Source organism: Carcharhinus amblyrhynchos, chromosome 2, assembly GCF_965287045.1.
Source record: "Carcharhinus amblyrhynchos chromosome 2, sCarAmb.v2.hapA, whole genome shotgun sequence".
NCBI lineage: Eukaryota > Metazoa > Chordata > Chondrichthyes > Carcharhiniformes > Carcharhinidae > Carcharhinus > Carcharhinus amblyrhynchos.
Genome location: NC_137325.1, coordinates 141088109 through 141104550, shown reverse-complemented (window position 1 = coordinate 141104550; position 16442 = coordinate 141088109). Strand labels below are relative to the sequence as shown.

General features: G+C 43.1%; 1 protein-coding gene across 5 annotated transcripts in view; it reads left to right on the top strand.

Annotated features, from left to right (window-relative positions):
• Window positions 1-12960, top strand: part of nktr (natural killer cell triggering receptor) — a 236414-nt gene extending 223454 nt beyond the window's left edge. For 3 of the 5 annotated variants that reach the window (XM_080213493.1, XM_080213503.1, XM_080213526.1), the window contains 3 exons: window positions 6402-6461; window positions 7908-7982; window positions 12475-12960. In XM_080213493.1, the coding sequence (XP_080069619.1) occupies window positions 6402-6461; window positions 7908-7982; window positions 12475-12574 (235 nt within the window). In that variant the 3' untranslated portion in view covers window positions 12575-12960. The remainder of the gene's footprint in view (window positions 1-6401; window positions 6462-7907; window positions 7983-12474) is intronic. The other 2 variants (XM_080213511.1, XM_080213518.1) reach the window with 2 other exon arrangements.
• Window positions 12961-16442: the final 3482 nt, after the last annotated feature.

The window sequence follows — 16442 nt, the reverse complement described above, 5'->3', positions numbered from 1 at the left end:
TCTTGTGATGACAGCTTTTTCTTTGCTCAAATCTATGGATGTTGACCAGTAGAACAGACACATCATCGCACTGCAGTATAATGTATAAAAATGTGAAGTAATATAGTTAGTTATATAACACCCTATTCTACTCCATTTGCATTCAGTTCTGGACATCACACCTTAACAAGGTGGCCTTGGAGAGGGTGTGGCACAGATTGCTACCTGACCTCAGAGTTAAATTATGAGGTCACTTTGCATAGATTAAGAGTGTATTACTTTGATGATCTGACAACTTCATAGTCACTAATAAACCACCATTCATTTTTGTGCACCTGTTTTTTCAAAACTAAATTCCTTGATCGTTCCCTGTAACTCTTTGATATTTTTATCAAAATAATCAGAGCTGCTTGGTAGTATTGCGGAATGAAAGGGACATGCTGTCAAAGTTTTTCATCTTGTATTCATCGGGTCAGAATCGCTAGAAATATCCCACGATACATGTTGCAGGGATGTTGAAAATTTCTTCGGGGCTAACCAGATGAATGCAAGATGAAAAGCTTCAGTAGTGTGACTTCTTTTTCAGCAGTACTCAGGATAATTGTCTTTATTTTGTTAACTGTTTTAAGGACCAATTTGGCAGCTGTGAGAGTTGGTAAAAGATGTATTACTCGATTTTATAAATTGCAAGTGAAGTTTGAGACTAAATATTGAAATGAGACTCCTTTCCCCTATCTGTCCTCGAGAAGCCAAAGTTTCTTAAATCAGCACAAATAATATCTTTTGAAAACAGAGCATGGATTTTTGTTTCAAGTTTTCATTCCTCATCCCAAGGTGCCGTCTCTGGAATAGGGTGCAGTTCCACAGGTGCCCATGTCCTCCTGTACTTTATACAATGACTGACAATGATTATTAAAAAGATGTTGGATCTCAGAGGGCAATTCAGCCAAATGCATTCCTGCCTTGACCCAAAGTTCACTTCCTAGCGTATGCCACCTGAAAGCTAAAGCCCTTGGTTGATTTTTGCCCCTCTTCCCCAATGCTCAGGAATGTTGAGGTCCCATGTAGTGTCTCCCACCTGTTGTCAAAGCTGAGAACAGCTCACTTGACTCAGTCCAGGAATCAAATGTCCCTTAGTAAAGATTAAAGCTTATTGTATTTTTTTATAACCATCTTATTGGAGCCATTTGGTGTATTAGTTATTATTTTGCTTCAGAACTATTATATATTTATAAAGTTGCTGTGCACATATTTCCCTCCTGGATTGTTGGCTGCTATTTATTCATTACTTTCATTTAAAAGAATACCCTGCCACCAAATACAAAGCACAGACGTGGTTTGCCAATAGTCCCTTTGGAGCTGATTCCAGCAAGTAATTTAATGACTTGTGCTGTTTATTCTGTTCTGGGTTTGTGCTGGAAATTACTTGAACGTATATTGGAATGTTGTCACGTACAGTAACTGGGGACAAGAGTTTAAAAAGTTGCAGCAATTTAAAGTCAGGTCACGTCTCTCCTGTCGGCTTCAGAAAATTGTGATACTTTTAACCAGCCCCTTTCTTTGACTAAAACAAAAATATTATGCCTACAGCCTCTGGATATTTGTCTGCATTTTGTTACTTCACACCGTACTTGCTATGTGCTATCTTTTGTATATGTGCGTAACGCAATATCAGCCCCTCCATATCCAAGGAAATTGTCTAGCAGTCTGTAAATTGTTCATGCTTCGACTTTCTCCTGTTCTGTTGGCTTATTGCATATCTCTCTACCTTCATGTTGAGCACTGCTTTCATACGGGTTTATTGCTCATTGTATTAACTTTCTTTTTGCCATCAAAACGCCTTCCTTAGTTTACCTTCAGAGAACACTGAAGGGTGGCACAGTGGTTAGCACTGCTACCTCAGTGCCAGGGGCCTGGGTTTTGTTTCCCATCTTGGGTCACTGTCTGTGCAGAGCTTGCACGTTTTCCCTGCGTCCTCCGAGCACTCCAGTTTCCTCCCACAATCCGAAAGATGTGCTGGTTAGGTGTATTGGCCATGCTAAACTCTCCCTCAGTGTACCTGAATAGGCACTGGAGTGTGGCAACTAGAGGATTTTCACAGCAACTTCATTGCAGTGTTAATGTGAGCCTGCTTGTGACACAAATAAATAAACTTTGCATAGTAGCTGTCTTCCTTTCATGGAGAGAATTTCCTGTCCATTGTTATTCCTGGCTTGTGCTGCATTTTTGATTGCTGCATTTGTGCAGCATAATTCTCAATCTCAAGGCGTCCAAAGCATTTTGTACTTCACTTTAAGTGTAGTCACCGTTATCCATGGCAGTGATCGTTGCTCTGTAGAAATGCTAGAAAAATTATCTTGGCTCGTTTCGGGCAACTATTTCTAATTCTGTGCAGTTTAGACATTTGGATTCCGATTTTAGCTGGAGGCAGGAGAGGGAAACAGTGTGCAAACCCTGAAGAAACAGCAGATTTGAGGAGACCGGGATCCTGCACAGTTTCTCCTGGCGCCCCAGCTAGATCCATTACCTATCCAACAGCTGGGAACGAAACTTAGGTTGAAGGGGATTGCAGTTGGAGACCAGTGGGAACAGGAATTGACAGGCAATTGGTGGGAGGAAATCGGGAATTTGTCTACAGTTGGGGAACGGTGATTGCTGGCAAGGGAGACCCGAGGCTTCCTTATGAAGTGGAGAAGAACCCTCCTGTTTTTCATGGCCCATATGGAAACCTACCGTAAAGTTACAAAGCTTTCCTGTCAGAGTCTCTCCTCTACACTGGTCCTGGCAAAGCTAGCCCGACGGGAAGGCCATCATTCATCCATTTGACCCCGTTTCCTTCCTACCAGCATCCCCTGCACCTTCTCAAAGGAGCAGGTTAAGATGGAGACATATCAAGAAGGGAGCAAGCTCAGAGGGACTTGCCCACATTTTAACTGACCCCTACCTCTCTTTCTACCTAATAAGCTAAGTTCAAATCAATATAGAAATTTTTTTAAACTTTTTTTTTACGAAGTTTTGCATACTTTTCTTCTGCCCTCAGTTGGCTAGCAGCATTGCCTTAGCTCATTGAGACCCCTTCAAGCCTATGGTTGGCATTGGGTACTGTGCTAGTATTATTCATATCTCCATTGAATGCATACAACCTGTTGATAGCTTGCAACATTAGAACACATTTCATATTATGCAAATTACTTAAATTCAATAAAAAAAATACTGACCTGGTGTTTATATTTTTGAAAGACTATCCTGCCTGAAAGGATGTTTCTTTTACTGCAAGGGAATTCCAGGTCCACTAAACATTGCTCCTCAAGTTTCAGAGAACCTAACCTAAATGCAGAGTACATGTGAATGATCCAAGACAAATAACTGTCTAAGTGGTGTTTAATGTTTCCTGAAATGGTTGCACATTTATACACAAGGGCACCCTGCTTCAGTGTTAATCACAGACCTGTTTGATAATTACTCTGATGCTGTTCCAAATAGGGGAGCCAGAAATCTGAGGTTTGGGGGCTTTTTTTGCCATGACCAAGTTGTCTTGTATCTAGTGCTAATTTTGACCAAGGGCACCCTAAAATAGTCAGTGGCTGCTGTACTTCCCCTGGGGTGGGAGGAAAATAATGAAGTGTCCACCAAACCTCATCTTTCTGAAAAAAAGACCTTCATAGGTCATAACTTCTGGTACATCCTATACCATCCCAGGTGGCATCGGTATTTCCCATTGAGGACATAGGCAAGCCTGATTCACCTGAGAACACTTACTTCACTTTTACCTAATCACTCATCGAGCTTTACAGCATGGAAACAGACCCTTTGGCCCAACTTGTCCATGCCACTCAGTTTTTACCATTAAGCTAGTCCCAATTGTCCACATTTTGCCCACATTCCTCTGTATCCAGCTTACCCATGTAACTGTCTGAATGCTTTTAAAAAGACAAAATTGTACCTGTCTCTACTACTACCTCTAGCAGCTTGTTCCAGACACACTCTACCCTCTATGTGAAAGAAATGCCCCTCTGGACCCTTTTGTATCTCTCCCTTCTCATTCTAAACCTATGCCATCTAGTTTTAGACTCCCCTACCTTTGGGAAAAGATGTTGACTATCTAGATGATCTATGCCCCTCATTATTTTATAGACCTCTATAAGATCACCCCTAAGCTCCAGAGAAAAATGTCCCAGTCTATCCAGTGTCTCCTTAAATTCAAGCGCTCACCTTGAACGGAAATGCATTTGGAGCACCCATTAGTTAACGGCATGAAAGGAATGTGGAAAATATTCACCTTGTCCCTTGGGTAACTTTCAGTTGGGAGTTAAATCTACTTAGAAACCATGTTGGAGGGGAGCTAACAACGACTGGCCAGCGTCGTTGCAACATTGATTTAAAAAAAGGAAGCAAGAAGTTAGGGGAATTTAGTATTACTTTGATTGGGGAGAGTTTAGAAGTTAGTACCTCAAAGGTTGTTAATGACAGTAAAGGGAGAATGTATCTGAGAACAGTGAAGCAGACCACAAGAGAGATTGGAAAGACTGAGACTGATCAGTAGACTGGGAAATCTGGAGGCAGGTTTAATTTGGCATTGAGAAGTGGGAGGTGATACATCTTGTAGGTGAAAGAAAGAGTGGGTGTGTATGGAAAGACACTGAAAGGTGTGAAAGAATAGAACCACCTTTTCAAATGTGTTATTCTCAGGAAGTGCAGCTGCAGATATGAGGCTGGAAGAAAGATGTATATCCGTTTTACCATCTCCAAAATTTTGCTGCGGTTTATGCCAACGGGATGTTATAGTCTCACCGACAGCACACGCCCACCATCAGTTTTCCAGCAGTGGGGAGTGGGAAAATCTGTTGACGATGGTGAGACTGTAAGATCTCACCATCAGCTAGTAGCACATTGCCTCCCACTGCTGCGAATCATACCACAGACAGGAATGAAAACTCTGGCCAATGTAGATGCATTGAGTGCAAGAATGCAACAGTAATAATGGTTTATCTATGGAGTGGGTTTGGAGGATGTGTGTCGGTGCAGGTGGGCTTGGGGGGGCGGTGTGACGGTGTGAGTGGGTTTGGGGGCGGTGTGACGGTGTGAGTGGGTTTGGGGGGGGCGTGGTTGGGGGGGTTGTCAGTGCAAATGGGTTTTTGGGGGGTGGTGTCAATGCGAATGGGTTTTGGGGTTTTTGGTGCAAGTGGATTTGTAGGGGTGGGGGAGGTGTTTCCACTCCAGGAGTGAGTGAATTATTATTGAACCAGCACCTTGCTGACAGCTGATTGGTTTTATGTTAGGATCTTAGGCTCAATGACCTTTTTCCATAGAATTGCACAAATTAAATAAATTTGCCTCTTTTTTTGAGTGTCTGATGATAAATATAATTTTTTCAAGATTTTCATTGGATGTTTTGACATTGACTTTCACTTCTCACTTTCTGGTGTACGCTTAACAAATAATCTCGATCAAATATTTGTTGTGTCATCCTTTCCCTGTATTTTATTCCATCTACCTCGGTCTGTACTGTCCTCGCCAATCATTAGTGAAGGCCAAAATTGAATCTGAGTCCCTGGCGCTGAGAGGCAGCAGTGCTAACCACCATGCTACCCTAATCTCAGGTTCATTACCGGTTAATGCTCTGAATCAGCCTGGTTTCAGCCGGGGTAATGTTAGAGATGTTGCGATCTCCCTCAGTACCCCTGAGCCAGCCAGGCCTCCTCCTCCATGGCTTCTGCTGGAAAATGCATGTGTGAAAATGCATGGGTTGTAGGCAGGATCAGATGCAATACCCTCCATATTTGAATAAGTTGTCATCTCTCACCATTTTGGAGAGAGACGCTGGCACCAATGGAACTGTTCACCCTGCGAAAGACTGTGGGGAAAAATTGAGTTGGTACAGCTGAATTCATTGGCAAGCACATTCAAATATTTATCTCAAATACCCCAAAAGCGAAGACAATTCTCCTTGGAATATGTGTTAACTATAAACATATACCAGTCAGCAAATCACTCTGAATGCACATTATTATTTTCCCAGTAGCTACACCTAACATGAAGGTGGTGACAGTTCGTGAGCTCTGTGCAATGATTCTGCTGATGTCAGCTGGTACTTATATCTATTCTGAAGCTGTCCTTGCAGGCAGTTATCAAGTGGAAAGTTGAGCAGTCCTCTGCAGCTGATCACCTCCAGCTGTTTTCTCCACACCACCTACCTGGTTGCCACATGTGTTGTGTGGAGCATTAACTGAGACTCACCTCGGGCTGTTCTCTACTCCATAGTTATCGACTAGCTAATGCAGAGAGAGCGCTGCGCTCAGTTGTGAAGTGCAGTACTAATTTGGATAAGGCTGTGTAGCAGATGGCATAAGTTGGAATCAGCTTTCACAGTTATCTGTTTCATGCATGATGGTTTACTTGTCTATCTTTTTTTCTTCAAACAGTAGAACCTATAGTCGAAGTCGTTCTAGAAGCCTGTCTTCTAGACGTCACCGGAGGTCTAGGTATGTATCCAGTGTAAACTACAGCCATTATCACAGCCAGCCACAGAGAATATTTTAGCATTTATGATATTCTTGAGTGTGTCAGTATTGGCCCCAACTTTTTGAGGTAGTGTAGTTTTATGGAAGGTGTTTTTTCTCCTGTTTACTTGAGAAGAGGGCTCCCACACTCTCCCCAGTTTAAATATGGGGATTAGGTTACGCAAAGCTTCTTCAAGGTCGTCCAACTTTGACTGCTAATGGCATGGTTGTTGTTACCTATACTCCAGTACCCTCACTTAGGGTGGATTTTAGAGTCAGTTTTCCTTGAGTAAGAACGTTAAGAACCAAGAGCCTAAAAAGCAGCTGAGCATTTTATCTTGCAAGTATTCAATATTCTCCTTGCTATGGTTTGTACTGTGCCTGCAGCATCTGTTTGGGTTCATAAGACAGCCATCTGATACAGTATACTGCCAAGTACAAAGAAATGTTATCTAATACGGTATACTGCCACGTATAGGGCTAATGAGGAGATGCCAATGGCCGTGGGTGTTTGAATCCCCATCTCCACCCTGAGGTGATTTTCTGTAACTATTGACCAGTCAACATTCTGGCCAGAGTTTGTCAGAGATGGCTGACCTCCGCTATTAGGCATGGTTGGTGCAGCACACTAACATGGATCGATCAGTGCGCCAAAGCCCTGCATGTAGGGAGAGGCAGCTTTGAGAGCTCACTCTGCCAACTTCTCAATCTGGAGAGGTGGCCATGGCATTGTCAGGTCACTGTTGCATGCTTCTAGTTGGCGGTGAAAAGGCAATGTTGACAAAGAGCTGGCAGCATGAGAGGCACCCTGATGTTTTGAGCATTTGGTACGTGCAGGCATCCTCCAGTGATTTCTCATCATCCTCTGTTAAACCCACTTTCTTCCACTAACAATCATTTACATCTCCGTCCCCTCTGGACCTTATTATGTGATGTGGTTAGGGAAGCTCGGAACACTGGTGTTCTGCAAATGGCTTTAGCCAGAGAAGATTGTCACACATCAACTGTATATTAATGCAGACCAGGACAATGGCATTTACTCAGGGTGTAGTGGCTCAGAATGGTGGTTCAGGAGTCTCTGAACTCACCCAGCAGCCCACGTGAGATAAGTGTACCTGGTAAAAGGTTGTAAATGTGCACAGGTTTGAGAGACCTGGAGTTAAATGAAGCCCAAAGTTACTGCAGCTCATATTGTGTTATGTAATCCATTGTTGCAGCCATTGCACCAAAGCTGGCTTCACTCAACTGCCTGGTTTAAGTACAGCAAATGGTCAGAGTGCATTACTGGGTTTCATTGCTGAAGCTCCACTGTAGTGGTTGGTGGATCACTGAATTTTTCCTTCATCAACTATGTGAAATAATGTCTAATTGCACTTAAAAGGATAAATGCATTGACTTGATGGCTGTGATTCTCTCTCTTGATTCCAGGTCTGATTCATATGATAGCTATGACAGCAGGAGCAGGAGTCGCAGCCGTAGCTACCACAAATCTCGAAGGTCCAGGTAAGAGAGTGCTTTCTTTTCCCTCTGTTTTAACACCACTGACTTCCTGTCCTGAAGGTGCTTCTGTAATGCTGGGGGAAGAGGTGGACGGGAAGCATATTTATAAGCTTCCTGACCACCAGCCATCCCCAGTGTCTCATCCATGTGCCCATTCTTGGTGCGTGTGAGCCTAAACAATGAGTGCTGCAGCCCATCAGCATGGGAGACATCACCGTCGTTTCCAATTCCTTTCTCACCGAAAGCCCATAGTCTGCATACATGCAGCACAAACCACTGGATGGCAGAGTGGGCACCCAGCTGTTTATTCCTCACTCTCCGTCACCCTGTTTTCGCTTTGTTTCACTCCTGACTCCACTCTCTTTCCTCCCTCTCTAAAGAACCATAAGAATAACAGCACAGAAGAGGGATATTCAGCCCATCTTGTCCATGCCAACCCAAAGACTCCAGGTGCCCTTTCTAATCCTATCTTCCTATACCTGGCCCATAGCCCTGCAACCTACAGCACTTAAGGCACAGATCCGGTACTTTTTAGAAGAGTTTAGGATCTCTGCCTCCACCAGCAACTCAGGCAGCAAATTCTAGACTCTCGCCACTCTGCATAAGAGAGTTTTTCCTCATGTCCCATCTAATCGTTCTACCATTTAGCTTAGTTTTTGAACTCTCTGCCAAAGGAAAGTTTTCTTTCTGTCTACTATATCTCTACCCCTTACAATTTTGTATACCTCATTCATGTCACCCCTTAGTCTTTGCTGTTCCAACCCCAACCTCTCTAATCCCTCCTTGTAGCTACAATTCTCCAACTCTGGCAACATTCGAGTAAATCATCTCTGCACTCTCTCCAGAGCAATTAATGTGGTGACCAGAACTGCACACACTATTCCAGTTGTAGTCTCACCAGCATTTTATACAATTCCATCATTATTTCATTGTTTTGGTATTTTATGTTTCTGTCAGTGAAAGAGAATTCCTAATGCCTTCTTTACAACCTAATCTACCTGTACTGCTACTTTTAAGGACCTGTGTACCTACATGCCAAGATCTCTCACTTCATCTACCCCTCTCAATGTATTCCTGTTTATTGTTTATTCCCTTTTACCATTTGACCTCCCTAAAATGCATTACCTCACACTTATCAGAGTTGAAATCCATCTGCCACTTTGCTGCACACTCTGCTAACCCATCTATAACATTTTGGAGCTCACAACTATCCTCTACACTATCAACTGCATGGCCAATATTATTGGCGTCTGCAAATTTCTCAGTCATGTTCCCCCACATTCAAGTACAAATCGTTAATATATAAAACAAACCATCAGCCATTACTGTTTGTTACTTGGGATCTAATTCTCCACATTATCCTGTATCCCATGGGCTTTTGCTTTATTGACTAGTCTGCCATGTGGGATCTTGTCAAATGACTTAGTAAAATCTATGTCAACCACATCCATTGCATTACCATCATCGATCTTCCTTATCACTTTGTAAAGAATTCAATTAAATTTGTACAGCATAACCTTCCCTCAACAAAGCCATGCTGACTATCCCTAATTGATCCAAGCCTTTCTAAGTCACAGTTTATCTGATCTCTCAGGATTGATTCTAACAATTTGCCCACCATCAAAGTAAGACTAACTGGTCTATAATTATTTGGCATTTCCTTCACTCTATTTTTAAACAACAGAACCACATTTGCATTCCTCCAGTCCTCTGGCACCTGAACAGCATCTAATGAAGATTGGGAAATAATCCTCAGCGTCTGCTATTTACTCCATGATCTCCTTCAGTATTCTGGGGGGCAATCCATCTGGCCCTGGTGACTTACCCACTTTCAAGGATTCTAACTCCTCTAACACTTCCCCTCTCATGATTATTTTACCCAATATTTCACACTGTTCCTTTTGGATTACCATATACTCCCTTTCCCAAAATTCATTTAATACTCTTCCCGTATCCTCTACATCTTCACACAAATTTCTTCCTCCATCTCAGATCGTTCTCACTTTTTCCTTAACTATCCTTTTTGCTCTTTATGTTCTAGTAAAACATCTTTGGGTTTTCATCAATTTTTCATGTTAATATTTTTTCATGTTAATATTTTTTCATGTTCTCTCTTTGATTCCCTTTTTATTTCATTCAATCCCTATACTTTCTATACTCCTCTGGGCTATCTGCAATGTTGAGTTTTATTGTGACTGTCATGAGCTTTCTTTTTCTGTTTAATCTTCCGCTGTATTTTTCGAGAGAACCATGGGAGTCTTGATTTGATAGTACCATCCTTATTTTTGGAGGGGTCACGTCTGCTTTGTACCCTAAGGATCTCACTTATTAGTGTTTCCCACTGGTTTACCACCAATTTATCCTTTCTGGTCTTATTTGCTCCACCTCCACCAAATCACTAGGTTTTGTAAAATTTGCACTTTAAAACTTTTACTTCTGATTTATCTCTGTCCTTTTCCATAATAATGTACCCTAATCCTTAGAGTACAAAGCAGATGTGTCACTTCACCCATTGCCTGTCGTCTTTTCCCGAGACTAAATCCAGAATCGTCTCTCCTCTGGTTGGGCTTGTCTCGCACACTTCGACAAAAAAAAATTCCTGGACACACAACATGAATTTTCCACCCTTATATGGCTTGAAAGACAGTTGATAGTGGGATATTTAAAGTCCCCTACTACTATTGCTCTCTTATGCCCCCTCCACCTTCCTCCATAGGTTGTAACACACAAGTAAAGCACCATCATCTACTTTAAATAAGCTCAAATCTTCAGAGAGGTTTTCATTATTTAGCGCACACGTTACATATCAGAAAAATGAAGATGATTCACCAGATTGATGTCTGAATTGAAAGCATATACTTATCCAGAAAAGCCAAAGAGATTGGGGCTCTTTTCTCTGGAGTTGACCTAGGTAGACATGAAGAAGCTGTTTCCAATAGGATCTTCTTTTCCCAGGGACTGGTGCAAATGTGAAACATTTTACCACATGAGGTTTGCCAGCATTTATTGCCAGTCCTTGAGGCCATTTAAGAGTCAACCACGTTTGCTGTGGGTGTGGAGATATGTGTAGGCCAGACCAGGTAAGAATGGCAGATTTCCTTCCCAAAAGGACATTTATGTGAAGTGAATGAATTTTTACAATAATTGACAATGGTTTCATGGTCATCATTAAACTTTTAATTCTAGATTTTTATTGAATTCAAATTTGAACTCAGGTCCCCAGAGCATTACCCTGGGCCACTGGATTACCAGTTCAGTGCTTTTACCACTACACTGCCTTTCGAGAGGAGATTATAGCCAACAAGCCCGTGCTTGCAAAATTCAAAATTAATGTCCCATCATGAGATTATTTCCATGCTTAATCAACATTTGCTGAACAATCCTAATTGTGTTAATTTAAAGTTTATTTATTTGTGCCATAAGTTGGAAGTTACTGTGAACATCCCCTAGTCGCCACACTCTGGCATCTGTTTGAGTACACTGAGAGAATTTAGAATGGTCAATGCACCTGACCAGCATGTCTGTCAGACTGTGGGAGGGAACTAGAGCATCTGGAAGAAATCCACTTGGGCGAGGGGATCATAAATTGAATCCAGGTTACTGGCACTATGGGGCAACTCTGCTAACCATTGTGCTACATAAAAAGCACACTGAACATCAATTTAAAATTATCAATTGGCTCTCAGAATGGCACACGTACAAGCGGTAGTAGCCTCGTATATACCCTTGCATACATAAAGAACCTATCCACACATTGCACCTTCAACTAAACCAAAGCTTTGCGGACAGCAATTCTCTGGTTCATTCCCGATGGCAATACCTTGATCTGGTTTGAATTTGAACAAAAGCTAGGCAATTAACTGTTCCCTGCTGTATTCCCCATGGCAACATAGAACATTACAGCACAAACAGGCCCTTCGGCCCACAAGTTGCATCGACCATATCCATACCTACCAGGCCTATCTATAACACTCAATCCCATTAAATCCCATGTGCTCATCCAGAAGTCTCTTAAAAGGCCCCAGCGAATTTGCCTCTACCACCACCGATGGCAGCCGATTCCACTCACTCACCACCCTCTGAGTGAAAAACTTACCCCTGACATCACCTCTGTACCTGAACATCTGTACATCTCTACCAACTTGAGTGCATTTGCCAATCAATCAAGCTTTTCTCATAATTGTTGTTCCTTCTAATCTTGTATATTCTGTCCTCATGAGTGCAAGACAAAAAGCTTCGACAGCATATCACTTTTTTCGTCAATACCTTTATTATTCTTTTAACTGTTGTGAATGTTTCTGCTGACTAGCACTATTGTGAAGAAGATGGGCTGTGACCATCAGGCAATACAACTGTACAGATTATTCACTCTCTCTTGCCCCATAAATCATTTAATACTCTGTAATCCTTACTTCCTCCTCCAAGCTGGGAGACTGTTGGGTAGGCACTCTCACTGACATTTGTCATGTTTTCCCTCCTCTCTCGAATTGAGTAGAAGCTGGGACAGAAGCTACAGGTCGTACCGATCATACAGCAGAAGCGATCGGAGTTACTCTCGCCATCGGAGCCATAGCGAGAGCAGCAGGTACAGCTGATGGACGGAACTCTGGCTTGGTCTGACTCATTCTCGCGGAATGCTTTCCTCCTTTCCCTGCACAGATTCCGAACAATATTTATTGGTGACTGATTCATTAGAACTGTTACTTTCAACGTTGGGGGACAAAGACTGCAGTGAAAAACTCTGTGCACGGTTATTACAGCAGTGGGGGTGGGGTGGGGGGGTTGTTTTGATTTTTCTGTTTTTTCTCTTTTTTTTTGCAAAAGAAATGAATTAAACTCTTGGCGGTTCTTACCGAGAGTAAATGTATTTGTATCTGCAGTTTTGTATGTAAGCAATAATATTTACCTTTAATATGTACTGTACTTAACTGCATTACTGTCATAGTTTAAAGTGAAAAAAAGTAAATTTTCATACATTCTACCTGGTCTGTGTTCATTTTTCCCTTCCACCCTGTATTAAAAGGGTGCATATAAAATAATTAAAATGTATATTTTAAAAGAACGTTGAAATGATTGAAGTATCTTCATATAGTAGTCATTCTGTCATTGTAGACTGATGCGGAATCATATCCCTTTCAGCACATTGGAAATATATCGCCATTCCTTCACTGTTGCTGGGTCAAAATCCTGGAATCCTCCCTCCCACCCCAACCCCTCCGACAGCACTGTGGATGGACCTACCTCACACGGACTGCAGCAGCTTAAGAAGGTGGCTCACCACCCACTTCTAGAGGACAATTAGGGATGGGCAGTAAAGAGCAAAGAACAAAATCAGCCCGGGAAACAGGCCCTTCAGCCCAACGAGCCCACGCCGCCATCTCAACACCACCAGTCCCCCTCTCCACCTACCACCCTTGTCCAATGTTTTATGGCCATCCAGATTGAGGGAAACTGATTTAGGGACAATTTATTACTGCCAATCAGCCTAACAGCACATCTTTGGGGTGTGGGAGGAAACCGGAGCACCCGGAGAAAACCCACGCAAGCACGGGGAGAATGCGCAAACTCCCACAGACACCGGCCCAAATCCATGTGTCTGCACAGCAATCAGTGATAGTCACTGAGCTGTCGTCTTGCCCAGTATGTGGTCCAGTTTAGGCACACACTAACGACATGACGCACTAGGCCAATCTCGAACAACCAAGAGCAGCCCAAGTACAACCCATCGCGTGTATGCCCCTTGGACACAAGGCAGACGGACTTAAAACCTGTGAATGAAAAGGAAAAAAAAATTATTATTGTACCATATTCATTTACCTTACCAGGACGCCCCAATGCTAATGACCCTTATTTAAAACAGTCTCCTATATCCACCCATCTCCAACCCACTCGTGCCTGTCTAAGTTACTCTTAAATGACTCTAGCGTGTTTGCCTCCACCACCTTACTTGGCAGAGCATTACATACCCCCACTACCCTCTGTGTGAAAAACCTCCCTCTAATATCTGTGTTGTACCTCTCCCCCCTCACCTTAAGTCCATGGCCCCTTGTCCTATGTGTCTCTATCATAAAAAATAGCTTACCTCTGTTTACTCTATACCCTTCATAATCTTATATACCTCTATTAGATCCCCCCTCAGTCGGTGTCTTTCAAGGGAAAAGAGCCCCAATTTCTTCAATCTTTCCTCATACCCCAGTCCTTCCATACCAGGCAACATCCTGGTAAACCTCCTCTGCGCTCTCTCCAGAGTCTCCACGACCTTCCGGTGGCCTAACGGAGATGCCCATATCCCATGAAAGAATTTAAAAGAAATACAGAAAAAGAGGCCTGTGGCAGTGCAAACATGGCACTACGACATTCTGCTCAAATCTCTGTTTACACAATTGCACCATTTGTCGAGACTCCAGGCCACAGTTGTGCTCATTGCATTTCCCATGGAGATAGCCTGGAAATATGATGCTGCATTTTTTTTTTCATGCACATTGACACACTTTTCTGATGTAACGTTGCAAAGTCTATTGTGGATTTCAGCGACAGGGCAGTGCCCAAATTGTCTCCCGTTAATGAGTGCAGCTCTGGATTTTAACAAATTTACCTGCCACACAAGAGGCAGCTGTACCTGACAGGAATAGGGCCTGGGTGGGTTGCAGACTTGGTGGGCCGAGTGGCCACAGCCTGCATTGTAGGGATTCTCATTCTCTAATCTCAGCCATGGATCAGTTCAAGCATACTCCCCTCTGTCAAATTCCCAATTGAGAGAACGCAGCTAAAAATCCATGCTAACACTCCAGTATGCTGCAGTATCCAGTACAGGGAGAATGCAGCACTGTCAGAGGTGCCATCTTTTGGATAAGATGTTAAAGCAAGGCACCAGCTACTCCCGCAGGCGGATGATCACATGGCACTATTTCAGAGAAGTATCCTTGCCAATCCCCATCCCTCAATCAACCCCTCAAAAACAGACTATCTAGTCATTATTGCATTGTGTTGTTGATGGGAGCTTCCTGTGCTCAAATTTGTGGCCACGTTACAGCACTACACTTCAGCGTCAGCATTTCATTGGGTCTAGACTGCTTTGAAAGGTCAGGTGGCCGAGTGTTCTGTTTTTTTCATTGCTGTTTGTGAAGCTTTACTCTGCGCAAAAGCAGGTAAGTCATGTTGGGAGTTTGTAGAATTTTGCTGAGGCTTCAGCTGGAGCACTGTGTGCAGTTCTGGTCACCACATTATCAGAAGAATGTGATTGCACTGGAGGGGGCACAGAGGAGATTTACCAGGATGTTACCTGGATGGAACATTTGTTATGAGGAGAGGTTGGATAGACTTGGGTTGTTTTTGCTGGAGCAGAGAAGACTGAGGGACGATGACGTAAGATATAGGAGCATAATAAAGCCACTCAGCCCTTCGAGTCTATGCCGACATTCGATCATGACTGATATTTTTTCTCATCCCCGTTCTCCTGTCTCTTCCCCATAATCCTGACCCTTTTATTAATCAAGAACCTATCTCTGTCTTAAAGACTCTCAATGACCTGGGCTCCATAGCCTTCTGCGGCAAAGAATTCCACAGATTCACCACTCTCTGGCTGAAGAAATTCCTCCTCATCTCTGTTTTTAAAGGACTGTCCCTTCAGCTTGAGGTTGTGCCCTCTGGTCCTAGTTTTTCTTACTAGTAGAAACATCCTCCCCATGTCCACTCTATCCAGGCCTCGCAGTACCCTGTAAGTTTCAATAAGATGCCCCCTCATCCTTCTAAACTCCAGCGAGTACAGACCCAGAGTCCTCAACTGTTCCTTTTAAGACTAATTCTTCATTCCAGGGGTCGTTATTGTGAACCTCCTCTGGACCCTTTCCAAGGCCAGCACATCCTTCCTTAGATATGGGGCCCAAAACTGCTCACAATACTCCAAATGGGGTCTGACCAGAGCCTTTTACAGCCTCAGAAGTACATCCCTGCTCTGTATTCTAGCCCTTGACATGAATGCTAACATTGCATTTGCTTTCCTAACTGCCAACTGAACCTGTGAGTTAACCTTAGAATCTTGAGTGAAGACGCCCAAGTCTCTCCGTGTTTCTGATTTCCTCAGCTTTTTCCCATTTAGAAAATAGTCTGTGCCTCCATTTCTCTTTCCAAAAGTGCATAACCTCACATTTTTCCACATTGTATTCCATCTGCCACTCCTTTGCCTGCTCTCCTAACCTGTGCAAGTCCCTCTACAGTCCCCCCTGCTTCCTCAATACCACCTGTCCCTCTACATATCTTTGATTGAGGGACATGGACAGGGTGGCTATGGAGCAGCTGTTCCCTTTAGTTGAAGAGTCATTCACGAAGGGACATAAGTTCAAGGTGAGGGGCAAGAGGTTTGGGGGGATGCGAGGAAAAACCTTTTTACCCAGAGGGTGGTGACGGTCTGCAATGTGCACCCTGGGAGGGTTGATAGAGGCGGGTTGCCTCACGTACTTTAAA